The sequence below is a fragment of the Hakea prostrata genome, chromosome 7 (genome assembly GCF_041222555.1).
Source record: "Hakea prostrata isolate BN-2017 chromosome 7, UWA_Hpros_2, whole genome shotgun sequence".
Classification (NCBI taxonomy): domain Eukaryota; kingdom Viridiplantae; phylum Streptophyta; class Magnoliopsida; order Proteales; family Proteaceae; genus Hakea; species Hakea prostrata.
The window spans coordinates 16,371,328-16,397,732 of NC_142606.1; the positions used below are offsets into that span (position 1 = coordinate 16,371,328).

The following is a 26,405-nucleotide window of genomic DNA, read 5'->3' on the forward strand; positions in this document are numbered from 1 at the left end:
GGTTTGCCCTTTTATGTTTCTATTTTTTGGCTTCATGTGTTTCACTTCCCTTGACCATGTTAAACATAGATGATATAACAAGTAAATATAGAAGAGTAGTATGCCATTCAGCTTTTGGTATGCTCTGTGTGTATTTCATATGGACTCATAAAATTATTTCATATCAGCTGTTGTTTGGAAACAATATCTTACTGTATGGGGGATGATTTTAACTAAAGATGGTGAAATAGAAATGGAGAAGTTAGTAACTGCGGCTTAAATTGAATATGGAACTAATGACATGTATAACTTTTCTCCCTTCGCTGCATGTAGGTACAATGAACATGATCAACCTGTCTGTAGAGTATGTGATGTCACTCTGAAATCTGAGTCCATGTGGCCTGCACACCAAGCATCTCGCAAACATCATGAGGTGATGCTTTACTGGATTTTTGCTACCTGTTGAAAATGCTCAAACTTTTAAGAGAACTACATCAGCCTGTATCTACAACACATCTATCATCAAATTGTTAATTTAAATTAGAGCAAGTTACATGACCCTCCACCATCCCAACCCATCTGCGGTGTTCTAAACAGTTACCTGGACCATCTCTACACAATGGGTGGGGTGTACAAGTAACCCTAATCTGTTAAGTTGAAAGTTAATTGAAGTAAAACTTAATGAACGACCATATTGCTCTTCATTAGTGTAGTTTTACGCTTTTATCCTTATATTACAAAACATAGACCCATTTCTTCGACGAGGAGTGTCAATCTTGAGACTGACGTGATAAAACCGATCCGGCCTGGCCCTATAAAGCCAGGACCGCACCGAAACGATAAATAAACTGACTGGTTTAGGAACTGGGCCGATTTAATGCAAGTTAGTCTCGGTCTTCTTTTCCAGTCTGTCGGTCAGCCCGACCAGGTGACCCCATTAAAAGACCGAGAGACTGAAAGGTGAAACTGACGAGCAACTATGACAACTCTGTAGATGCACTAATGTTCCAATCTGTGTTTTATAGCCTAGAGATCAGCCCAACTGTCATTCCAGAATCCAAACTCCATCAGAACTCAAAATCCAGATATAGGATTTTCAAATTCAAAATTTCAAACCCTAATCAAGTTTTATTTCCTTTGGTCAAAAACCTCTGATTTCACCTCCCTCCATCAAATTAGGTTGCCTGTCCAACCCTTACCATGCCTTTTAACTTTTCTTCTTTGTTTTTTCTAATTACTGGTTTTGTTTACTTCTCTTAATCTTCTGCAACTTTTGGTTCTCTTACACACCCAAACTCCTAAAGTGGGCCAGTTTCAGAGATTCAGTGTGAACTTCTACTCACTTGGTCTGGGGGTTAGTGAGTTTAGTTATTTTCTTTGAGTATCCTTTATCTATGACAGCCTGGGTTCTTCCTTAGGAGGAGAATCGTTAGAATCTGATAAGCCCCTTGTATCACGCGTCTATACTCGAAAGCATGGAAAGCAAATCCCTAAAATCTAGGGAAGGAAAAGATTGGAAGCAAATCCCTAAAATCTAGGGAAGGAAATGATTGGAAGATTTGAAGAGTCCTATTGCATTCAGATTACCTTTTAGGATTAGATTTGAAGAGTCCTATTGCATTCAGATTGCCTTTTACGATTATAGTTGGGATGGTTCGGTTGATTAATATGGTAGGAAAGTAATTGCTATAAATATGGAAAGGAAGAGTAGGTTAGGCATGGTTTTTGAGTTAATGAGGAAGAGCTATTGCTCTTGGGTAGCCGTAGGATTCACCTACTGCTAGTAGTGTGTTTTGTTTCTCGTTCAATTTTTATTCAAAGTCCACTATTATTATTATCTTCTTGAGTTATTCCATCTTTGTTAAGTTGCTTCATTCGGGTACTTAACAAATTGGCATCAGAGCCAAACGACTCCAGGGTAATGGTAAAAAGCAGAATGGAACAGAGGGTAGACTAATTAGAAACCATGGTTAAAGAGATTCAAGGTAAAGTAGGGGCCTTAGCATATCAGATTGAAAAAGGGGAAAAAGACAATGATGAATTCAGAGAGGAACTGCGATTTCTGTTCGCAAAAGGGAAATCAGCCGATATCCTAACAGCAACGACGCCTGAGGAAACGCCAAATGAGAGAATGGGTGAAACAGAAAAATTGAGGGGATTTTTTCCTAGGCATCTTGACATGCCAATTTTTTTTGGAGACGACCCTATGGGATGGATCGCACGCGCCAAAAGATATTTTGATTTGAACAAATTAAGCGATGGAGCGAAACTTCGAACCGCAACTTTGTGTTTTGAGGGAGTTGCGTTAGGGTGGGTACGTTTTCGCGAGTTGCACCAACCATTACTATCATGAAAGAATTTGAAAGAGGCGTTGATCCAGCGTTTGAGTTCCGCACAGATGAAGACTCCACAAGAAGCATTGATCTCCCATAAGCGAGTTGGGTCGTTTGTCGCTTACCGCGATGGATTTGAGGCACTTACGGCGGCTGCCGGCACTGTAGAAGAAGAGTGGCTGAAGGGCGTGTTTTTGGCAGGGTTGAATGAGGACGTTAGGGCCGAGGTAAGGGTATTTGGACCCACTACATTGGGCCAAATAATAGATCTGGCCCAGGCAGTAGAAGCAAAAAACGTGGCTGGAAAATTCAAGCAGAAACCTTATTGGGCCCAGCCCACTCCACCGACCCAAAGTTCAGCCCAATGATATGTTCAATTGGGCCCAACTAGCATTAACTCAAAAGGTCCAACATTGAACCCAGGAACCGGAACCAACCAGGTGTTCAATACCCCGGTTCGACCAACCCAAAAAGACCCATCGTTTTCTTCCTCTTCCCATCATTCTGCAACACTGGCGACTACAGGTTCTTACGGACGATCGAGGTGGCTTTCTCAGGAGGAAATCAAGGAAAAAATGGACAAGGGTATTTGCTTCCGGTGCGATGCTCCTTATACCAAAGGTCATCGTTGCCCTTTGAAGCAACTTAGGGTGCTGGTACTCCATGATGCCGATGAACAGGATGTTGCAACCACTAGAGAAATGACCAACGGTAGCCCTGGACTTGACGAAATTGACCCTCTGGTCGAAACAGAACTTTCACACACCTCTCTGGTCCCACTTTCCAGATTTTGACCTTGAGGACAAGGTGAAACTGTTGGAGGGGAGTATTGATAAGCCCCTTGTATCACGAGTCTATACTCGAAAGCGTGGAAAGCAAATCCCTAAAATCTAGGGAAGGAAACTATTGGAAGCAAATCCCTAAAGTCTAGGGAAGGAAACGATTGGAGCAAATCCCTAAAATCTAGGGAAGGAAACGATTGGAAGATTTGAAGAGTCCTATTGCATTCAGATTACCTTTTAGGATTAGATTTGAAGAGTCCTATTGCATTCAGATTGCCTTTAACGAGTAGAGTTGGGATGGTTCGGTTGATTAATATGGTAGGAAAGTAATTGCTATAAATATGGAAAGGAAGAGTAGGTTAGGCATGGTTTTTGAGTTATTGGGGAAGAGCTATTGCTCTTGGGTAGCCGTAGGATTCACCTACTGCTAGTAGTGTGTTTTGTTTCTCGTTCAATTTTCATTCAAAGTCCATTATTATTATTATCTTCTTGAGTTATTCCATCTTTGTTAAGTTGCTTCATTTGGGTACTTAACAGAATCTAATCCTCTCACTGGTAGAACTACAAAGTTAAAAGGAGGCTACATGGTTTATAGCTTATAACTGCAGATACCTTCCTCCCTTATAATGTTTTTCTGTGGTTGAATAGTTTGTAGAGCCTTTAGAGAAGAAGTCCATTCAACCCCTCTCTCCTCTAGGCTGGATCGCGACAGGGTTTTATGTTTTTAACCATCAGTGATCTGGTTTTGTATATTGTATTCTCAAATGGGTTGTTATTTTCTTTTTGGGATCCATATATGCAACCCCATTAAGTAGGGATAAGGCTGAGTTTGTTGCTTGAGGTTACAGGGTTCTGCTTGTTGATACTTAATTGAAGTTTAATTATGGTGGAACTGAGAAACAGGGTGTGAGAAGGATGGGAGTTGGGACCAGCAGCATGGGGTGGTGGAGTTGCAGGAGGAACAAGAACAAAAAAGCAAAATGGAAGGGGCAAAGTTGTCTTTACATTTCAAAACTGATGCCTGAATAACACTGTCAGCCTTCAGGGTGCAGATGTAATCATGTAATTGTTCAATGCACCAGTGGTTGGGTGAGTGCTTGTTTTCGAAATTAGAGCAAAGTCCAGGGGAGGCCAAGAAGTTTGGTCTTTAAATTTTATTTTACATGGATGAAATTTCTGCTTTATTCATGCTTGGATTATAAATTCTGTGTGTCACTTCTATTCTTCTTTCATTTTTATAGGAAAATTAAAGGTTCTGTGGAAAACATGAAAAGTGGAAAGTGCTAGTGGATTGCATGCTATTCTGGTTGGTTTTTCTTATTTTTGAAGAGTTACTTTTTGGCCGCATTTGATGCTGGCATGGAGGCATGTGAGTAACGGGCGATGGGCCTTACCTAAAATAGGAGGAGAAGAACAATAATGGAACATGTCCAGAACTAGATTTCATATCAATCAGTTTCTTCAGATTTGATTTCTGATCAGTTTCTTAGCATGAGAACAATAAGAAGAATATGACATCAGAATAACAAACTGATTTTAATGCTGACTGATGTGGAATTCTAGAATTGAGTGAGCACCTCACTTTGGGATATGCTGAATTATTTTTATATTAAAAATACAGATAGTACTTAATATTCCTGAGTCCTTGAATCCTAGCCATGGTATCTGCTGAGTTTGACTCATTGTATCATGTCCAAAACCCACAAGTTCATTCTGGTTGCTTTTGACTGCCTTTTGCAGTTCTGCTGAAGTATTTGGTCGAAGTCCTGGTGCATGGACTGACTTTTGTCGATACCTGGATCTGCTTTAGTGGGTGAAGCCTTGTCCAAAGTAATCTGGCCTATTTTTGTGGTCACATCTCTATAGTCATACCTGTACCTTGATTGCATGGTTTGGAGTTTTCCTACATCATATTCCATCAATTTATGGCTTGATTTGTTCATCCATCTAACATGTAGGCATTTGTTTGCCTAAAATGATACTGTTATTGCATGCATGATAAGTATTACTGTCTACTGATGAAACTTTGCCTACCATATTTCACAGGCGATTCAAAATGTGAAGGCTTCTGCCGCTGGTTTATCACAAGTCAATGGTGGGAAATCTGAAGCCCCTGTGAAGGTTCATAAACCTGAATCCAAATTTCCTGTAGAGTTGCAAAACACCAATTCTGAGGCCTCTAAAGAATTGAAAAAATCACGGTCATCTTCTGCTTTGCCAGAAGGCTTTTTTGACAATCCTGATACAAAAAGACAAAGATATGGTATGAAGGTGTTATTAGACCGATTTATTTTATAACATGGGTCTTATTCTTCTTATCTTATAATGATTTTGAGACTCTGTAGCATCTACTCTGAATGACCTTATATGTGCTTTAGTGGGAATTTGTGATAACCTAGACTCTCTGGGTTGTGGGCTTGACATATTACTCTAGGTAGCTTTGAAGGTTGAGAATGTCTTACCAAAAAAAAAAAAGGTTGAGATTGCAAATGTTAATAATGGGACTAGAAGAAAGGATATAGGGGGAGATCAACTATAATTGTGAGAAAAAGGTATGAAATAAAAGGATGAAAAGGGAAGCTAAAAAAGGTGCAGTCAACCGAAGCCTAATTTAATGGAACTTTAATTGCATTTCAAAGAGGTAATTAGGATTTTACCAATGACCTCTAATTACCGATCTCCGTGATACTCCTCTGACAATTTAAACTGTACTGAACTCTTTAACATGCCACTAACACCTTAAATTAACTGGACTATCTCTAGGTTAGCAATGTATTGCAATTACTATGGAGGAGTATTTTTTTAAAGAGTTAAAAAGATAACTGGACTATCTCTAGGTTAGCAAGGAAAATTTTATAGGACCGTTGTCCGACCAGCTATGATGTACGGTGCAAAGTGTTGGGCTGTTAAAAAGAATCATATAAATAAACTCAGTGTAGCAGAAATGAGGATGCTAAGATGGATGAGTGGCAAAACTAGGATGGATAAGATAAGAAACGATCATATTAGAGTTGGTCTGGGAGTTGCTCCCATAAGTGATAAGCTTAGAGAAAGTCGTTTGAGGTGGCACGGCCACGTTCAACGGAGACCTATAAATGCTCCTGTTCGGAGAAGTGATATAATCCATATTGAAGGAACTAGAAGAGCTAGGGGTAGACCTAAGATAACCTTAGGAGAAGTGGTGAGAAAGGATATGTATAGCTTAGGCCTTGTATCTAGCATGGCCTTAAACAGAACCGATTGGAGGGCAAGAATCCATGTAGCCGACCCCATTTAGTTGGGAAAAGGCTTATTGTTGTTGTTGTTGTTAAAAAGATACCATACTAGTGATTTTTATATACTTCTGTGGTTGCTTGTTTTGTCACATTAATACAAGTGTACCTACCATTTCAAAAAGTAAGTAAATTTTGTTGTTTGTGGATGGTAGAGACTTGAGGCATATTGCCCAGTTTCCATTCCCTTAAACACCTGAATACTCCTCTGTCTGGTGCGTGTTACTTGAGACAGGTTTTCATTGTTACATGTAAGGTTTAATCTTTATTTCTTTCCTTAAGAAATAGTTCTGCTGATCTCCTGCTTGCCCTTGAATGAAAGAAGCTCCAAGCCCTAATGATGCAGCATGGTGCCAACCCTAATCAGTAATCCAGATTAGGTATCAACAAATTGGGTAGCTACTACAGTTAAGAGCTTACTGTTCTTGATATTCCAGCAGTCAGAATTGGTGTGAAGAAACGAGAATAAAGAAATAGAACAGCAGAAAGAATGTTTGTATAGGAACTGTAAGAGTACTTGTGAATGGAACCACAATAAAAAAAGAGCAGAGAAGTAGAGCTCCCGCACCTAACACGCTTCCACAAGTAAACGTCATTCAATTTTGTAATCTGATAGGAAATTGCATCCTTATATATAAAAAGAAAAGTCAAAGGGTAGTGCTTATGTGAACTTCAGACTCCTTAAAAATCTATATAATCTAACAGAAATAGAGCGGGGGATAAAAAAAACAGTAGTAAATAAACGGATGGACTGCAACTCTAACTAGATTGGCATTAATGAGATTACTCTAAATGAACTACTAGACTGCAACTACTTGGCCCCAGGACTAAGAGAGCTCCACATATATTAGTCTACACCATGTGGATCTAGAAATGGACCTTGTAATTGAGCTATTAACAGATGAAAGCATTTTAAACAAAGCCTGTAATCAAGTTCTATCAAACAGGCCCTAAGGTTTGCACTGTAACTGCACTACCTAATTTCTCCTCTTATTGTGTAAACCTTTTTTTTAACCTTTCAGGCAAGCCTAGACTACTTGCTTTGCAGGGTTTCACTACAGCAAGAACTCTTTACCATTTGGTTCCTTACCTGTGGAAGTGAGTGATATGACCAAAAAATCTTATGTCACTGACTGCAAGCAGTAAATTCTTTTCAACCATTTGGAAAAGTTGTTTTCTTATCAAGGAACCTTGCTCAAAGTGTAGCGCTTGGACAATTTTCTGACTTTAATCTTCTGGTTATCATGTCACAATGTGATATAGTTGCATCAAGAAGATTTTCTCAGCTAATCACCTCTATTGGATGAGGGTTAAGTTGACATTCTTGGTTTACATAATTACATCATTATTTTAATTTACCTTCTTTTATGAGGATCCTTGTTATCCATCTTATGCAGGCTGTATCAGTGAGTGCTTTTGTGCATTTGATGTTTGTTAATCAGAATTCTTTTTTTTTCTCTTTCTCCTTTTGGGAACGATTGGGGCAATAAATTGCTGATTCTTTTTATGTCTGGTAGAAGGTGGTGGAGACAATGATGGTTCTATTGGTCCTCAATCTTCCACCAAGTTGGTTGACTCTGATTCATCTCTAAATGAATATGGAAAGGCAGAAGATTCTGACCGAACTCATTCTTTGGAACCATACAACTCAGAAAGCAAGAGCATTGGATTACCCACTATTCATGTCGTAGAGTCAAAAGAGAGAGATGAAATTAAGCCTTCCAACCAGCTTGGTCACCGGTCCGGAAAAGCCAATGCTTCAAAAGTCCAGTTGACCAAGGGAGCTCTTCCTGAAGGCTTCTTTGATAACAAGGATGCTGATTTACGTGCACGTGGCATTGAGCCTGTCAAGCTTGATATAAGGTATGTTCTCATGTTTGATGGATATGAGTTGTTTTTCCACAATAGGCCAAAAGTTTTGTGTCCATTGTTAGGAAGGGGGCAGCCTTTGATTAACAGGTTGGTAGAAGAAGAAAGGCCCTAAGTAACAACAATAAGCCTGTACCTTGGGGTCTCCACAACAGTTTTTTCTTTTTTTTTGGTTGGAGTGGTTGGGGGGGGGGGGGGGGGAAGGGAGGGGAAATGTAGTCTAGAAGAAACATCAAAGTGGATGGTATTTCAAATCATGTCCTAGGATTGGAGTTTGACCTACATCTTTTGAGGTTGCACTCTCACCAAAGACTATCCTACCAGCATAAAAAGAGCTGGGAAAGGATCTCAAGATCCACCACCAGTGCCAAGCGAACCCATAAGAGTGCCAAAAGTGAGGCCAAATGGATGACAAAATCTTTCTCCAAAGGGAGCTGGAGAAAAGGTAGGAGAAAAAGAGGTGGTCCACATCTTCAATACCACAAAGGATACAATTTGGGTTAATGGGGATGTGATGGTGAACAAGGAAAGCTTGGGTGGAAGTTTAATGGATTTCCAGAGGGTGAAAGCATGGCAGAGAATGAGGCCTTTAAACCAAATGAAAGGAAACTAAGTAATAGTATGGCCTTGGGTATGGGTGAGGTTCCAAGGTGAGGTGGAGAAAGAGCTTGAGGGGAGGGGAGCCAAATGGCCTTGCCATGGCGAAGGGAGGTTTTGTTTCTTCTTTTTTTTTTTGGAGGAGGGAACCAGATTTCTGTGTGACTCGAGGGAGAGGGTGGGGAAGACCAGGAGTCATTAGAGATGGAGCAGAGGAGATGTGGGAGTCATAGATGGAGCAGGGACCAAAGTGTTTAAAAGATCTTTCGATGACCTAAGAATGTAACTCAGATAGCTGTATTCTTCTGCCATGTGGATAGCTCACTTTGCTTTTTTGACTATTGGATAGATAGGTTAGTCTTATTGATATATCTCAACTTCAAAAAATAAGTTTGTCTTTACCTCTCACAAGTTGTTATATTAGATAAATAATTTCTGTATTATTTTATTTTGTTATTGTTATTTTTGTTTTTTGTTTTTTGTTTTTGGGGGTGGGGGTGGGGGAAGTACATAGTGGTACATAAGAGTACAGCCTTCCTTGAGGGACCATAGCAAAAGAAGCTACCTTTGAACAATCACATTATAATAGTTTGGTAACATGTTACAAAAAGGATGCTGTTAGGAACTCAGCAACGCCCTCAATCAAACACCTGAATCAGCTCTTGGCAGCCCTGAATTCCACTGATAAGCCGCTGCACAAACGATATCACCAAACCACTCACACACACACACCCTGCAACTCAGTGGCAAACAGAGTTTGAGAAGACTGAAAAGAGATATTTTGTGGTTTGTTCATTCACTAAATAAATTTAACTGTGTTCCAACCGTTAGACTGGAGTTAAGGTACAATACTCGACCTTTCTAACTTGAGTGCTCACTTGAATTACTGCTAACTGAGGAGGGTCTTCTGCAAGCTTGCCCTCTTCCTTACACACTGAAATCTCCCTTTCTCTCGTTTACCTTGCCTCCATAGAATGGTGCTACCCCAAGAATTCCATTAATCCCCCTAATCCTAGCCTTACATCTGTGCCAACATTCCCTGCCCCAGTCAGGTTTGCTCCCTTTTGTCCAAATGTGGCTGCTTCCCCATTACATGCTGCCATCTGTCCCAATTGCTTTCTCTGCCCCTCCTGTCCCTTACACGTTTGATCCCTCCTTTCTCCGAGTACGCCACATACATTGGTGCCTTATCGGATGCTATCTGGATAATCAAGTCTAGGTGTAATTCTGTAAGCAGAGTCCTTCTTCTGCCAACTCTGCTACTGGAAGTCAGTAAACAATTGGGGACACTGCGTCTGGACTGGCTCTATAAGCTGAATATTGCAGTAGGGTTCCTCCTGTATTCTTTTTCTATCCAGTAATGTTTTCCTAGCCATCTCCAATTACTGCACGTCACCACCTTCCCTTTTCCCCTATCAGTTCCATTGTTGTGAAGTCTTTTTCCCCTATTCTCCAGAAAAGCCTCCGTGATTTGTTCCTCATTAAGTACTCTCCTGCAGCACGTGAAGCATTACATTCCCCATATGAATCAATCTACACTCTATTTAGACATTTTTCTCAAGAGGTTGCTAATGAATGATCCCTGTGAACCATTTTCCTCATAATATGAAACTACCCAATCCCATAAATTGATGATCCTGTAAAATCCTTGCAGTCCTCAAGAGGATGTTGTGTACAATCTTCATATTTATTTGTTTTCCTTGTTAAAATTCAATGGATTTAGGTCTCTAATTTCTGTTCAGATGAAGTACCTTTGAACTGGTCATCTGGTAATGCCCCAAAGTTGTTCCTTGCGCCTGATTTTTGTAATGACTTCCATGTCATCTGTATCAGTCCCAAATCCTTTTTCAGAGAGGTTGATAATCAAGCCCAGTTCTATGAAAGCCTTACTTATTTTGGGAAATTTCCTTGATCGACGGTTTATCTTCATTTTCTGGATCATGAGAATTGAACACAATAAATTGCTTTTTTACATGCTGCAAGTAAATGAGTCTGTTATGCTAACCATTTTGTCGTCATCTTGGTCAATTTACAGTGACAGTTTTACTGCTTCAGTTGTTTCCTTCTTTGTCTTCTTTAGTTGTATGCAACTGCTTTTTAGGTGGCAGATGCATGAAATTCTTTATTGGTTGACTATTTGACTGTCTCCATGGTGGGTTACAATCAACACTGCTTCAGTTGAATCCTTCCTTGTACTAAAAAAGGGGGTCTCAGTGTAGTCTCTTCTGCATTTTTCTTTGAAAGGATAACGATTTCACATCTGTGGAAGCATTATATATAAAGAAATTGGATTACTAATAGGTCAAGAAGTTCAACTATATTGAATGGCATTTGTTCCATTTTAATGTGATTTCTTATTCTAAGCCATCACGTCATCTGCCATACATGACTGAGTGTAGAATTGGCAGCCAAATAGTTCGCCTTGTTGGCTACAAGCAGAGCTGTTGTTTCCCCCATTTAGATTTTCTGCTGCTTAGTTCCCTTAAATTTGCTTTCTAAACTATAACATGCACGAATGAATGTTAAACATATTGATGAAATCTGCACAGGGACGAGTACAAAGAGTTTGAAAAATTGATCCAAGAAGACTTGAAGGAAGTGGATGAACGGTTAGAAGAGGAAGAGGTCAGTGTTTTAATTATACTGATGACGCGTATTTGTTGTTTGAACTACACTAACTGATGTTGGCACATGCAATTTATTTGGACAGTTTGATGCTGCTGAAATGATAGAGGGGGCTGAGTCGTTAGAGCAACAGTGAGTTATTGGACACAAGAAATTATCATTTGTGCACTTTTTGGGCGGTTAGGCATTTCTTAATCATGTTTTTTTTGGTCTGGTCTGGTCTGGCAGAACATGTCGGCAGAGAGTGGAAATGTTGAAGCACAAACAAATGGAACGTAGAGCTGCCAGTTCTGCTGGAAATAAAGGTGTTCCCACAACAACTGTGGATCAGAAGAGCAAAGAAGAAGAATCATCAAGTGATGAAGATGTTGATGACGATTTCGCGGTAGATTGGAGAGCTAAGCATTTATGAACACCTTTTAAATGCTCTGTTCATTTCTTATACTTGCAGCAATCGTGAAAGAAAATGTGATTTCTTTTTAAAATTTGGCTCGGTGTCTGCAATTCAACGCCATTATAGGAGTTTTTGCCTATAAATTATACTGTAAATCTGCTCTACATTGTTGTAAGGTTGAAGCTGATGGCCAATTTATGAAAACACATCTGTATTTATGCACCTGCACCATCATTTATCTCAAACAACTTTTCAATCAAGGGTTACTTAAAACAGTTCTGTTCCCCATTTCTTGAGAGTGTTCAACGCCAACAGACAGTTTCTGTTTCTATTTCTATTTCTATTTCCATTTCTTTTTTCTACCTAAAGCAAAGAGTGTGGAGTCTTTTCAAAAGAGAAAAGAGAAAAGAGAAAGGGACACATGAGAATGTTCATGTAGACCATATTCCCAACCAAAGTTCCTTTCCTTGGCAAAAGTTGATCTGATAAAAATTGATAAAAATGAGAAAGACCAACATAATAATTTGCTAACTGAATCGAGTGAACTTTTTATCCAAAAATAATGATAACAATAATTTGAGTGACAACCCAAGATGATGATGATAACCTGTCATTCAATTTCAATTACGAGGAAAATGAACCCTAGAAGGTAGTATATGGTGGTATGACCTTCACATCAAGATGCTGATGGATGCAAAATAACTACAACCAGTACGTTTGATGAGGAAAGTATCAAAATTGCAAGTTTTCTATACTTCTCTGCTGCTGACATATAATTAAATAGCTCACTCTACCAATAGAAATCAGATTCAGGAAAACAAATAAAAGCTCGGCACATGTGAGACAATTGCAAGAAAAAGGGATCCGAAATCGAAGTTAAGAGATGTTCATTTAGAAGAGGGGAGAAAGAATATATTAAATTCGTTAATGAAACCATCCATAAACAGAAACACAGACCTTGCGGCTAGATGCGACAAAACGCAGTCGTACTCGCATTTGAGAACGCATCCCCTGGTTTCCCTACAACAGCTGCAAACACCTTGATGTCATCTCTAGTGAGTTGATCTCTGAAACAAACCAGCAATAAGCCATTATAAACAACATCCAAATTCTGAATTTTAAACGCCCAACGATAGATCAACCGATTGAATTAAAACAAAAAATAAAAATAAAAATCGCACATTGTAAAAAATGCGCGCTATCACTATCAATAAACACAATACTTTGGAAGAGTGATGTGAAGTACTTACCCAGAGATGTAGGTTTTCCCGGATAGGTGGCCTTCCAAAGATTTGATACCAGCTTCAGTGTGCAGATCGGAGAAGGTGACGGCCATTGCGCAGAGGACAGTGAGATATGAAAGAGAGGGAAATAAAGATAGAAACCCTAACAACCGTTCGTAAACCCTATGCACTGAAGAAGACTGACAACTGAGAAAATTGTGATATTTATAACAAGAACAAGATTTTGGTGAGTAATCGCTTCACAAATTACAATCACAAGCCCTATATTGTGATTGAATTTAAATATCGTCCCCAACGCGCAAATTGACAGACACCACGACCCCTCGTTGTGAATAATAGAAGCTGAATATTCAAGTGGGTGGACGTGGATATCCTCGGATACGATGGAATATTTTTGTGCGTGGGGTAGAATATTAATTTCTACCACAAAGAATAAAATGAAAAAGTAAATTTAATTTCGAGTTATATTCACGGTTCATTGTGTCGGTGACATGACTCCCCCTAGCAACACGATAATTACCATATATCGGCGACATATCGTCCTGTGTTGACGATATATTGCTACATTCGCCATATCGGCAACAATATGTGAAACATGAGCCATACTCAACATAATTGTATAATGAATTGTAAACTTTAGTACATCTATTTATTAATTGTGTATTTGTGTTCTCTTTGCATATTTACATTAGTTTATATGAATTTTTCAAACTTCCAGTTTTGCCCGCATTTAGCCGGACATGTGCCGATTATAAACTTTAGGTTATGTGATGTTTCAGGTCAAAATAACACTCCTAATGTGTTTATTGACCTCAAATTAGGTTACACGTCAAATTTCAAGACCTGAAATACCCTTCGAAATAGGGGTTCAATTTTTCATCGAACCCCTGCCAAAAGTCTGTCGACTTTTGGCGACATGTCGCCCGAGTCGCCAGGGTCCGACACGGGCCGACATGTCAAACCTTGGTTATATCACATATTAGGACTCGAGCCGACACGGGCCAACATTTGGTTTTCTTTCTTCGAGAAATAAAGAATCGACCGAAAACTATTTGAGTGTTTTAATTATTAAGATAATTTGAAAACATTTTATTTTTTAACAAAATAAGATCAGACTACCCAAGAAAAACAAAACAAACAACACTAACAAAGAAAACAAAGAAGGGAGGCATGGGAATTATCATCAGAGATTGTGAAGAAAAGCCTCTAGTGGCAGCATCCATACCCAAATCATTCTCATCAGTGATTGAGGGGGAGGCCGAGGCCATGCGAGCAGGGATGTTAGAAGCTATAGCTAATGGCTTCGAATTTGTGGAGATAGAAACTGACTCTCAGCTTCTAGTGAGTTTCTTATCGGAAACAGCCTTACCTCCTACTTTTATACTACCTGTAATTGAAGGCATCAAATTTATAGGTAGTAGATTTTTGGGCTTTAAGCCCATTTATGTTTTTAGAAGATTCAACTGTGTTGCGGATCATCTAGCAAGGCCCACTCGGTTCAGGGCCCGAGTTATTGGCCATGTTCCTCTGATTGGTTACTGAGTTTATGTTCAGTTTCCTTTCCTGCCCCTTCGTATTAATGAAAGCTTGATTACCAAAAAAAAAAAAAAAAACTGACAGTGTGCAGTTTTGTTATTGCTCCTTCTTTTATGGCAAAATTGGACATGTCCCTTAAAACGAACATCTTATAGATCTTGTCTATTTAGCTTCCTGTGCACTCCATGTGTGCTAGCGTTAAGACTCAAGAAGAGTGGTTGCTTTATGGCAGTCAGATTTGGTCTGAATAAGCCACGCTCCCCCGATTAAGAGCAAATGCTAATCCTTCACTAATGAAATCTAATTATGCTTCAAAAACATCACAAATGCGTGATCTCTTAGCAAAACCCCATTTATAATTCTCACCCAGATCTCTGATCACACACTCTACTTTGATGTAGTTTCAACGAATAAGCAGAAGTATTAATATTACATTTGAACCAACCCTGTCTTCGGTGAGACCACCCATTTTATGCTTCTTGGGCTGTAGAGGGCATAAAATTAGCTCTCTACAGAAACTCTAGCCTTTTTTAACAGTTTGATAGTACTCTGTTATTATCGTACCTCAAATTCTTGGTCAATTATTATTTTTTTTTTTTTGGTAAAAACCACATACACCATCCCCTCTTAGCTTTCAAAGTTATCAAAGACCTTTCTTCTGTTGATTTTTTCTATTAAATATCTTTTTAGGATCACAAATCACCCCAATTGAAAATATATTTTAATTTAAATTATAAGTTACCTTCAATTTCATAGTAGTTAGAAACTTAAATTTAAATTACTTTCAATTTATATTATTGTTAAAACCTAAAATACCCTCAATTTTTTTTATTTATTTTTTTAATTTTTTGGTTTGCCAACCTCGGTTTATAAACCAGTGGTTCGACCAGCGTAGCACACCTGGCTGTGGTGGGTGATTCTCCCAGCGGAGATTTTTTGCATCCACAAGGATTTGATACCAAAACCTTGCTTAAGCGAACCAAACTGATTACCACTTGGACCAACCCCTGTTGGTACCCTCAATTATTTTAATAGTTAGAACCCTAAATTACCCTAAATTAGTTTTATTATTAAAATTTCAAAATACTCATATGTGTTATAAATAATATTGATTGTGGATATCCATCACCCCTCAATAGACAATACTTCCAATTGAAGATCTCAACCACCTCAGCATATAATCTTAGTGATTCACATTCCCATCTTTATTGAAGATTACAATGATCTCAGCATGCAATGGTGATAGTCAATATTTCCATTCTATGCACCTCCTATCTTTGGCGGCAATCTATCTTTCCATATCAAGAACATCTTATTGTGTGCAATAATCATATATTGTATTTCCATATCAGAGTAGATGTTCTTTCTACTATAAATATGTAATACACTCAACTGAATGAAACACTTCTGATTGATCTTGTTTTAGTTTTCTTCTTTGTCTCTGATATATTCTCTTTATTTTATAACAATATGTTCTTTATCTATATGTTTAGTTTTCATTAGAACTAAAAAAAAAAAAGAAAATCAATCAACAACCAATTTAACTTTCCTTCTTACGTTTCATTTTCCTTTTCCTTTTCCTTTTTCTTTTATAACGAAAGAAATGCATTTAAACTAAAAGACCTAGGGCTATTGTGGGTCTTAGAATAATTAATTTAGGGTAATTTAATGTTTTAACTTCTTAAGTAATTAAGGGTATTTTAATAATAATATTACTTAAAGGTAATTTGAAATTTCAATTAAACTATCTTTTTAATTTATGGTAATTTGAGATTTTAGAAAATTCCATGGTTGAGTGTGTAATTCTTTTGCTAATTATTTATAAATTTGGTCATTTTATTGAAATAAAAATTACTATATAGATTAAAATCGGTTGAATATTCAGGTTTGGTTTAGATATGTTGAAAAATCTAAGCTTGCTTTATTATGCTTTGATGTAAAGAGGTGTGGATGATGATGCTTTATTATATATACTTTGAAGCAGTGAAAATGGAGAACATGTTGAAGAACATTTTTCGTTGAAAAAACTAAAAATGTTTATTTCGGCCTTTTTCCTTCCATCTAATCTATATAATAAGAAGAAAAAAAACATCAACAAAATATACACAGTAGGGATGTCAACGGTGCGGTTTCGGGCTCAATAACACTCAGCCCAAATGTTAGCAAAATAACGGGTTTGGATTGGTTTCGGGCTAGGCTTAACGGTTTGGGCTAACAGTCTATATTCGGTTTGACTAACGGTTTGGGATAATAATTTATGATATGAAATAAAAAAGACTAAAAATAAATAGTCGAACATTGTATAACAATAACCAAAATTATATGGAAAACAAAATTGCTATTAATCATTTTTCATTAAAAAAATAAAAAGTCATTCGATGTTGTAGAAATCACACTCACCTTATAAAAATCAATAACTCAAATAATAGGAAGTAACATACAAACTACAAGCTCATTCCTTAAGTTCCATCGGATAGTCCTGAAACAAATCTTCAAACCAAAAATCTTTTTAAATTATAACTTATGCTTTGATTGATTGTCTTGAAATTGGGTTATTGTTTTGTGAAAATGTTGATTTTTTATTTTTTATTTTTTTATATTCCATTCTATGAAATCTGTCTATTTTTTTTGTTGGTATTTAGTTGATATGCAAAAAAAATACCTCTCGCCAACACAGAGTTGTTCTAGTGGTTGATACCAACACCTCTTAGTGAAGAGGTCGTGGGTTCGACCTCGCTGAGGCATATTAATATCTCCATCCCCTGACTTAATAAAGCCCCTTTGTTAAAATTAAAAAAAAAAAAAAATCTCGATATTAATTAACATTCTCATAGTTAATAAATATTTACTTAATTTAAACAATATTTGTACATTCAATTAGACACTCATATTTAATTTAGCAAATCTACCTGATCGCTTTCTTGCATCCTTATCTCAAAATTTGAGTAGAGACGAAGGGATTGAGATATTTCATGCTTCGTCAGATGAATAGGAACTTCTATCATATAAAATTATAGTCTATACTGCTAACATATATACGAACTCTCCTTTTATTTGTTTGACAAGTTTCGCTTGAAATAGGTAAACAAAAATAATTAACAAGAATAAATTCAATAGACGAAAATATTTTTGTTAGTGAGACTGAAAAGCACAATAAATAATTCTTTGAACCCCAAGAAAATAATATAATTATAAATAATAAAAAAATTTAAATAAACCTCATCCATTTCAATTGAAAACTCAGCGCACCCCCAAAATTGAAACTTTACAAACCCCCCCTCCACATTTAACACCTCAAGTTTCCTTTTATTTCAAATTTGCTTTTACAATTTTATCCTTAATTTATAAATTTATTTGATATCTTAAATGATATTTGTAATTTTTTTTTTACATGACTCTCATTCATTTCTATTGGAAACATGGTGTACCCTCTCCAAAATCAAAACTTTACAATGCACCTTCACACTTCACACCATTAATGAAGGTACGCTGTAAACTGATTAAAGTCAAATTAATTTGTTTATATGACCACATTGGCCATAAAGTGATAAAATGAGCATGCAAGAGTTATTTTAATTCGAAGAAACTTCGGTCATATAATTTTGGGTAATATGGTGACGCCAAAATATTGTTTAGGATACTAAAATGAATATTAAAAATATTATTCATAATTTTACATAAATTTATTGAGTGTGGATGAAAAGTAAAATCATATCACGATTAAAAGAAAACAGATGGTGTGAAGTCTATAGAGGGGCTTTGTAAAATTTTGATTTTGGAGAAGTGTTGAGTGTTTCCAATTGAAATATGAATTTTAATAAATTTATTCAAATGAGAGTAAAATTGTCAGATTAAAGTTAAAACTAACGAAAACCTAACAGGTGTCAAATATGAAGAGGAGCTTTGTAAGATTTCAATTTTGAGGAGGGTGCATTGAGTTTCCAATGGAAACGAAAGGAGCTCATGTAAAAATTATAAATAATGGTGTTGCCGTGCTGGACACAATTCCAACATGGTTCCATGGGAAATGGGAAGCTGATGCTATGGGAAAGGAGAAAGGAGAGCCATTTGGATGAAGTTAAGAAGAAAGAAATTATATTTGATGAAAAGTAGTTATATAGAAGTTATGTTTTTATTTATTTATTTATTTTTTTGTAAGAATATTGAAACTTGAAGTGGATAGCAACAACCAACCACTTGTTATTTCTATAACGCATACAGAGTCTTGTACAAGTTGGAAAATCTCACACATCGTTGCGGACATCCTTCGGTTGGTAGCGTCTTTCACTGAATGTTCATTCTCCTACATACCGCGTAAAGCCCAACTTTGCTGCCGATGAACTCGCTAAATCAGCGGCCCGCTCACATGACTAGTTCATATGTCATCTCTCCCCACTCCCTCTTTGTCTTGGATTTTACTCTTTGACTCTTTAATGTGTAGATCCCACGAAGATTCCAGTTGAATAAATAAAGTCTTTATTTTCCTACAAAATAAAAAAATAAAAATAGAAGATGTTGAAGCTATGTTAACTAGAGGAGGTTATGATGGTTTCATAACTCTAAGACGAGATTACGTGGCTTCAAAAGGAAATTATAGTAGTAATTAATTACCTTGATATTTATCGGATGTCAAAAAAATTCTTGAAAATTATCGGATGTCAAATTTTTAATCATTTCACAAGCTATTGAAGACTCAAGTTGGCATGGACGGTTCGTATTTTTTGTGAAGCTTTTGGATGCTGAAGTCCTTAAGCAAAATCCTTAAAGCTGTCTTATTTGCAGCTGCTGATATTGTTTCCATGTATATATAATGTCCTGTTTTATGTGTGTATCTTGGGTTTCCATAATTGTTACCATCTATAGCTCTTTTTTTGGAGGTGAATTATTGAATAACTTTTAGGTACTTAGGATGGGTGACTATGAAGTGTTTATGGTTGGTTAGAAACTTCATTGGGTGCTTAAACTTAGTACCTGTCCCTTTGGATGAATGAAAAACATTATTAATCAAAGCCTCAGAAGGGGCGAGAAAAGAATGTGCAAGGGGGGGGGGGGGGGGGAATTACAGATTTTTATTTGCGGCAGCAGCAGGATGGTTAGGATTTAACCACATAATCAAAAATAAATCAGACGGTCATCCGGCTTCAATTCCCCTACCGAAAGGGTAGTAGCATATGGGGTACCTAGCCGTGCAACTGTAAACTCTACCTAAGTATGTCATCCAGTAGTTATGACAATTCTGGAGACATCAGTAGGCATGTGTCCCATACCACAGCCTTTTGATATCCCAAGTTAAGATATCCCAATAGAATACCTATTCCATCAGAAACACGTACTATCAACCATCATCATATCACATTCATAATCGACAAAGTGTGTATGTATAAACAATACAAACAACAGTCATATAACAAAATCAGCATGTGAAACATGGTTACAACAAAGATATAGAATAAAAGAACAAGAATAAATGACACTTTGGACAAGCATGTTCAAGTCAATTCATAAAGACAGGATTGTATGTCCTTACTTGCATATGAGTAATCGTCCGTAAAAAGGAATCCGTAAAAAATTATAAAACTTTCTCTTCAAACAGAGGGAACCTATATACAGGGTTACAATAAGGTATAAGTCGAATTAATCAAATCGGATCAAAACCAAAAGTCAATTGGTCACTAGAAACCAGCCGGTCGCCTAGGCTGAGCGACCGCCACTAGTGACTGCCCCAAAAACAGTGAGTTTCAGATCCGAAACTCAGGCTTTTGATCATCCATTTTCAATCCAAATTTTGAATGATCATAGTCTGAATCTCAAATCTAACACTCCTATAGCCAAAGGTGAAACAAAACCTAAACAAGGACATCAAATTGGTTAACGAGAAACCTTCCCTTTATTAGATCATCCCTTTTCACGAAAGCGAGGTTTGTTTTTGGATCTGTCTTTTTTTTTTTCTTAAGGTTTCACAATATTAGAAAATCTAGAATTTTAGAAATCCTAGAAAACAAATTTTTTCGGAAAAGAAATTCTAATTTTCTAACCAACTCTTTATATCCAGATATTTTACGAAAATATCAAACATTTTTTATTTTTTTTTTTTTTATATCTTTAAACCATTCTTCACATTAATCTCTTTTCTTATCACAATAAAAAATCCTCCGCCAATTTTATCATATAAATAAAGTTAAATAGTAAATCTATCCCAATTTTTTTTTTTTCTTCTCAATTTCATCTTTCACTTCCCTTTTCAACTTCCGTGTCATTCTCGGTCGCAATTCTCCAACGAAAGCAGCTGCGTCGCCAATGCCCGAATCGATTGGAAGGAGACCCAGAAAGCCCATATCTTCAAAAGTGATCTTCCGGGGGATCAGAAGGAAGAAGTGAAGGTGGAAGTGGAAGAAGAAGTCTTGCCGGTCGATGGAGAAGGGCAGGGCGGGAAGAAGAAGAATGGCTTGATGGCAAGGTGTCGAAGCGTGGCGAGTGGTAAGTTCTGCGAGTTGAGGTTGCAAACGAAGTAAAAAGCTTCGATCAGGTGAAGGCTAGCATGGAGAATGGAGTTCTGGCTGAGACCATGAATGCCGAAGGAAAAGTGAAGAAACCAGAAGGTGAAGGCAATTGAAATCTCAAGCTAGAAGCTTCCGTTCCTTAACGCCCGGCGTGTAGTTACTACTTACAAATATGAGTTAGGGTTATAGAGATGCTCTTCTCTTGTTGTTGTAATTTTGAGTTAGCGCTTGGTGGTCATTGGGGTTATTTTAACCCTTGAGTACTTATGACGTTAGTTCTATTGTTATCTATCATTCTATCAATATGTAGATCATCAAAATAAATGGAATCCACAATTTCACCTTCCCCCATTTGCCCTAGCTTTCGTATACATAATCTAGCGTTTCATTATACACAACTCTTTTATAGCGTTTAGGACTTTTACGGAGAAAACCTTGTTATCATGTGATGTTTGCAGATAAATCTAACTTTTTAATTGAAGAGATTGAGTTAGGCTCTTTAAAAGGTATGTCAATATGCCCGAATCGTTGGAAGGAGACCCCGAGGAAGCCATATCTTCAAAGCTGATCTTCGAGGATCAAAGAAGGAAGAAGTGAAAGTGGAAGTGGAAGAAGAAGCGAGTGCTTCAGATCTGATGGAAGAGGAAAAGCAAGAGGCGAGAGAAAGAATGACGATTAACTGCGTGTGTGTGATGGTAAGTTCCTGCGAGGTTGAGTTATGATGCAAAGCTTGATCAGGTGAAGGCTGCATGGAGAATGAGTTTGATTTGTCACGATGCCAAAAGAACAAGTGAAGAAACTGGGTGAAAGCAATTGAAATCTCGACTAGAAGCTTCTGTTTTGTACACAACTACAGAAGCGGTCAATTCCTAAAGGAAATAGAAAAAGTTTCAAATATGGGTTGGATTTTCAAGAGTTCCCTTGTACTTTGAATTGGCCGAGTGTAGGTTGTATTCAGAAAAAATAAAGTTCACATATTGAATTTGATATTAAGTTTGTTGGTTTGATAGCGTTTTTGGTTTCGGCCTGTCGATTAGGTGTTTTTTGTCAGAATTTTATTTCTTGAAATCTCTGTGAAATGTAGGTGTTGTCCTTATGAGCATGATTCTTAGATTTATCATTCAATGTAAGTAAGGAGGAAGAATCTTATTTGGATATGTTCAGCGAAAAGAAGGATCTATTCGGTCGTTCTTCAGCCAAATCATTACAGATAAATTCTCAATCTGCGTGGAAAAAGAATATTCTACAATCCTGGAGTAAGGATGACCTCTACACGAAATGTGTAAGTTTGATGTTTAACTTGATGTTGTAGATATGAAAAGCCAAGAATGGAGGCAGGAACTCATTTGTCACTTGATACCCAGCCAAGAGCCTTCAGATTCCACAGGTGGAGATCGATGCACCTGAATGAATTGGTTAATGATCCCCCATTTGCATCTTCCTCTTCTGTAGATGAACCCTCTTTACTTGTGTCGGATGTTATAATATAAACACAAATGATGCTTGATGTTAAATTCAGCAAAAGAGTTATAAGTTGCATTATTTGGGATTTCAAAGGAAGTTTCTTGGCAGTCAAATGCTTTACAAGATGCAACCCTTCAGAGCCATGGAGCTTGAAGCTGAAAGGAAAAACATTCTCCTCTTTAGCTCTTTACAACTGAAGCATATTTGCTTACACTCTGATTATTGACAAGCGATCAAGTTGTTGAATCTTCTTCCATGTTTCGGCAATTGGGCTTCTTTAGAAAATTGCATCTAAAATTTTATATCTTCTTCCATGAGAGGGGGCACTATGAACTTTCTAGGATCTGTATGAGATTTTTGCCATCAATGACTAAGTGTCTTATAACCTCTATATTTGGGTTTTGAAGATTTTGATGAACCAAGCTCCTTTAACAAACAAATACTTTAGGAATCACGTGATGGAAACGCACTGCCCTATTAACAAAATGCTGCTACCTTCTGCATATCGGATCAATGGGAATATTGGAGTGCACAAAAAGCTTGACCTGATAGGAAATTCTTGATGGTAACACAAAAGAACTAGTCTTTTTAACTTTAGGAAATTTTACCATCTCATATCCTTTTCCAAATTGCTTGTGAAACTGACGAATTGCGAAATGAGATAGTAAATTGTTAAACATACCATGGGCATATGAATGAAAAATTTGTTCCTAGTTGCACTACAAAGAAGATGATTTGGTGAACCTCAAGGGGTAGGCGTAGTTGGCTTACAAATGTCTTATAGTATAGGTCACAAGTTTGAATATATTAGGTTTAACCCATCTTAAGTTCATCCATATCATATCAGGTGGCATTTATTGGATGAAGAGCCCACTTTCTTATAAAATAAAAAGGAGAAGAAAATTATCATGTGAAAAAGCCAACAGAAAATTAAAGAGCTTGTTGAATACTTTTTTCTTTTTTTTTTTTTTCTAAGAAAACAACGGAATCAAGGACTCAAAGAGAAACTAAAGGGAAGCAGAGATCATAATCCGCTTTGAAAGATCTCCTCCAACCCGTGGGGAACATCCCTGAAAAAACACCCAAGAGAACCCAAATTGAGTGGAAACTTAGACATCCAATCAGCAACCACGTCCAACATTTACCCATCGCGTACTCACATCTTATGCAACAAAACACCAATTCGCTTTCAACTAACGACCAAACCTCCCACGATCCACACAACATGGGATCCAAAAGCTCTATTGCTTTCCTGAGAATCCACTCCTTTCGAAGCGGCAGGAGATGACTATTCGCTGCCGCTCCAAACCTGCAACGAAACGTTGCCGCTTCAAGGACAAAACTTGACCGAACCATTCTAACAAAACCACCCAATAGAATAACCCGTGAGAATTGCAAAATAAACCACCATCTGTAACATCCGCACCCCTTATAGTTGAAATGGCAAAGCATCCATGTTTCCCTTTTGATCCAACCACCGTGAGGACTAAACCCTCAAAGACACTCAGCCTACGACTTTGCTTGAGACGAGTACAAATAGGCCCACATTTACCCCGATTTCCCGTATTCTAAAGCTAACAACGCTCTTCCAAGAGAAAAGTGTTTCTGAAAGTGACTTTCATCTTTGCTTTTTGGAGAGAAAATATAGAGTATAAGCCCTTGTTTGGAAGAAACGTTTTGAGCTTCTTTTTTTGAGAAGAAGAAGAGTAGAAAAACATTTCAGTAAGCACTCTCTTATTTGTTTGTTTATTTTGGAGGTTATTTATTTAAGCTTTATGGGTAAATTTATTTCTAGGCTTTTCAAGATGTGAGAAAGAATCATTTTGGTATATTCTTGTTAGTTTCTTCAAGTGTTTCAATTTTCTCTTTGATGGTTGTGTTATCTTAAAGATTTTGTAGAAAAGCTTGAGAAGAAGTGTTGCTTATAAACTCATTATTTATCATATAGTGGAAGATTTTCTATATGAGCCATGTGGTTTTTACCTGCTTTTAAAGTGTTTTAACGTTAAAAATTCTGGTGTGTTCATGTGGTTTGCATGCTTGATTGTTTGTCTTTGTTTTATTTGTTTCCATATTGCAAGTTCTTCATCTATTGTCTTTAATTTACCCATAGAGGCGGAAAAAATTGTTTCCAACAGTAATGTACTTGCGGTGAGGGGGGTAAAGCCCTATTGTGGCTTTAAAAAAACTATCAATTGCAATATAGTTGAAGTATATTGTATTAGTATGCCCAAATCTTAGGGTGTGGTTTGATAACGTTCTTAAAAACGTTTTTGATGCTTCTTCAATTAATTTTGGAACTGAAAAAACAAGTTAAGCGTTGGATCTACGTTAGTTACTTTACCTGTTCACTAAGAACGGACCAATTAGTAAACGTGATTCTAAAAGTAAGCTTTTTTTGCGTAACATAAAAAAGATCTTTTTACAAAAAACATAAACGCAAGTGATAAAATTGGTTCAAATCGTGTTGCCTTAGAACAAGTTTATCAAACACCATTTTTTTTTAACAATACTAGAAAAAAAAAATCTACATATTCTATTTTAAGTGTTCTAAAACTATTTTCAGCCGATTTATCAAACGCATTTCCATCTTCCAAGCAAAGAACGGGTCTTTTCAACATAAGAAACATTAAAAAATGGTTTTGCATAGGCGGTTTCACCGAGTAGAGAAAAGTTACCAAACATACTTAGTTTTTAAAAAAATAAACAAAGAAGATGACTTGCCAAACATGCTATTCCATTATTTATAGGATTTAAATTTACTTTGATTACTTAAATTCGGTTCTTTAAACATAAAAGTTTCATCTTAAGTTTATGATTTGAAAATTTTGAACTTTCAGAAAAAGTTTTTCTTTGAGTCAAATAATAACAAAATAAATTTACATGAAACAAGATGATTAATAGACTAGATGAAATATTATATAATTTTGCCAAAAGCATAATAGTTCTGTTATATGTTACGGGATGGGAGTATCAAATAATGTAGGCGGAGCTTTACACGAAAGCTTCAGAGGAAATGGTTTTTTGATATCTTTCATGCTTATTGATCAGTATTACCGATTGAGCCCCTCTTTGAGTTTAAATGAGGAGATTTTATTCATTATTATGTGTTTATCGTGTAATTAAATGAAGCCATACTCGGGTAACCTTAGATGCATTAACCGCCGATTAGTCAGGGCAAAACCTTCGAAGGCAGGGTTGACAAAAAAAGAAAAACCCGCTACTATTGCACCAAATCCGTAAGAAAAACAAATCGAGGGAAAAGCACCTGGCATCCATTAGAACAGGCGGAGGGTTCTGGCTTAGGAACAAGGCCCAACAACTCCGGGCTTCGCTATAGAAACGAAGAAAGATTTGGAATGCTTGAGAAAATGCTAGAATGTTCGAAATTAAATCATCATAGCATAATAAGATGAACTCTAATGCTGGATTGTTATTTCAGTTATATTTTTACAGCTTACTGATGTCGTCGCTAACTGTGTCGAAATTCAAACGCGGAGAATCAAGTGAGTTGCGAAGAAACCTCTCTGGTCCGTTGCAGTCTATTCCCTTAAGCTTTTAAGTCGCAGCTGGTAATGTCGCTCGTCCCAAGCTTCTTCGGTAGCCGTGATCCATTCTCAATGGATATCTGGGTCGCTTTAGCAACAACCTTTTCTTTTTCCGGTATCTGTTCCTCGATCGCAATTCTCCGCCGAAACGGCAGTTCTTGAGTGCCAGAATCGATTGAAGGAGACCCCAGAAGCCCATATCTTCAAAGCTGATCTTCCGGGGATCAAGAAGGAAGAAGTGAAGAGGTGCAGAAGTGGAAGA

General features: G+C 37.2%; 1 protein-coding gene and 1 long non-coding RNA gene across 11 annotated transcripts; one reads left to right on the forward strand and one right to left on the reverse strand.

Annotated features, from left to right (window-relative positions):
• Positions 1-280: 280 nt before the first annotated feature.
• On the forward strand, positions 281-12,291 carry LOC149010159 (protein ABA AND ROS SENSITIVE 1-like). Of its 2 annotated transcripts, none has more exons than XM_089160643.1 (6): positions 281-412; positions 5,141-5,357; positions 7,884-8,229; positions 11,382-11,457; positions 11,543-11,589; positions 11,686-12,291. In XM_089160643.1, the coding sequence occupies exons 1-6, from the start codon at positions 281-283 to the stop codon at positions 11,867-11,869; spliced, it is 1,002 nt and encodes a 333-aa protein (XP_089016769.1). In that variant the 3' UTR covers positions 11,870-12,291. The 2 variants fall into 2 exon arrangements, with proteins under 2 accessions (XP_089016769.1, XP_089016770.1); XM_089160644.1 differs by having other exon boundaries at positions 7,887-8,229.
• Positions 338-13,252, reverse strand: LOC149010160 (uncharacterized). 9 transcript variants are annotated; one of them, XR_016174311.1, is made up of 4 exons: positions 13,102-13,252; positions 12,809-12,918; positions 10,584-11,067; positions 8,470-10,325 (listed from the first exon to the last, which is right to left on the reverse strand). It is a non-coding gene; the product is annotated as an uncharacterized LOC149010160 (long non-coding RNA). The 9 variants fall into 9 exon arrangements; XR_016174310.1 differs by lacking the exons at positions 8,470-10,325; positions 10,584-11,067 and adding an exon at positions 338-438; XR_016174316.1 differs by lacking the exons at positions 8,470-10,325; positions 10,584-11,067 and adding an exon at positions 3,298-5,240.
• Positions 13,253-26,405: the final 13,153 nt, after the last annotated feature.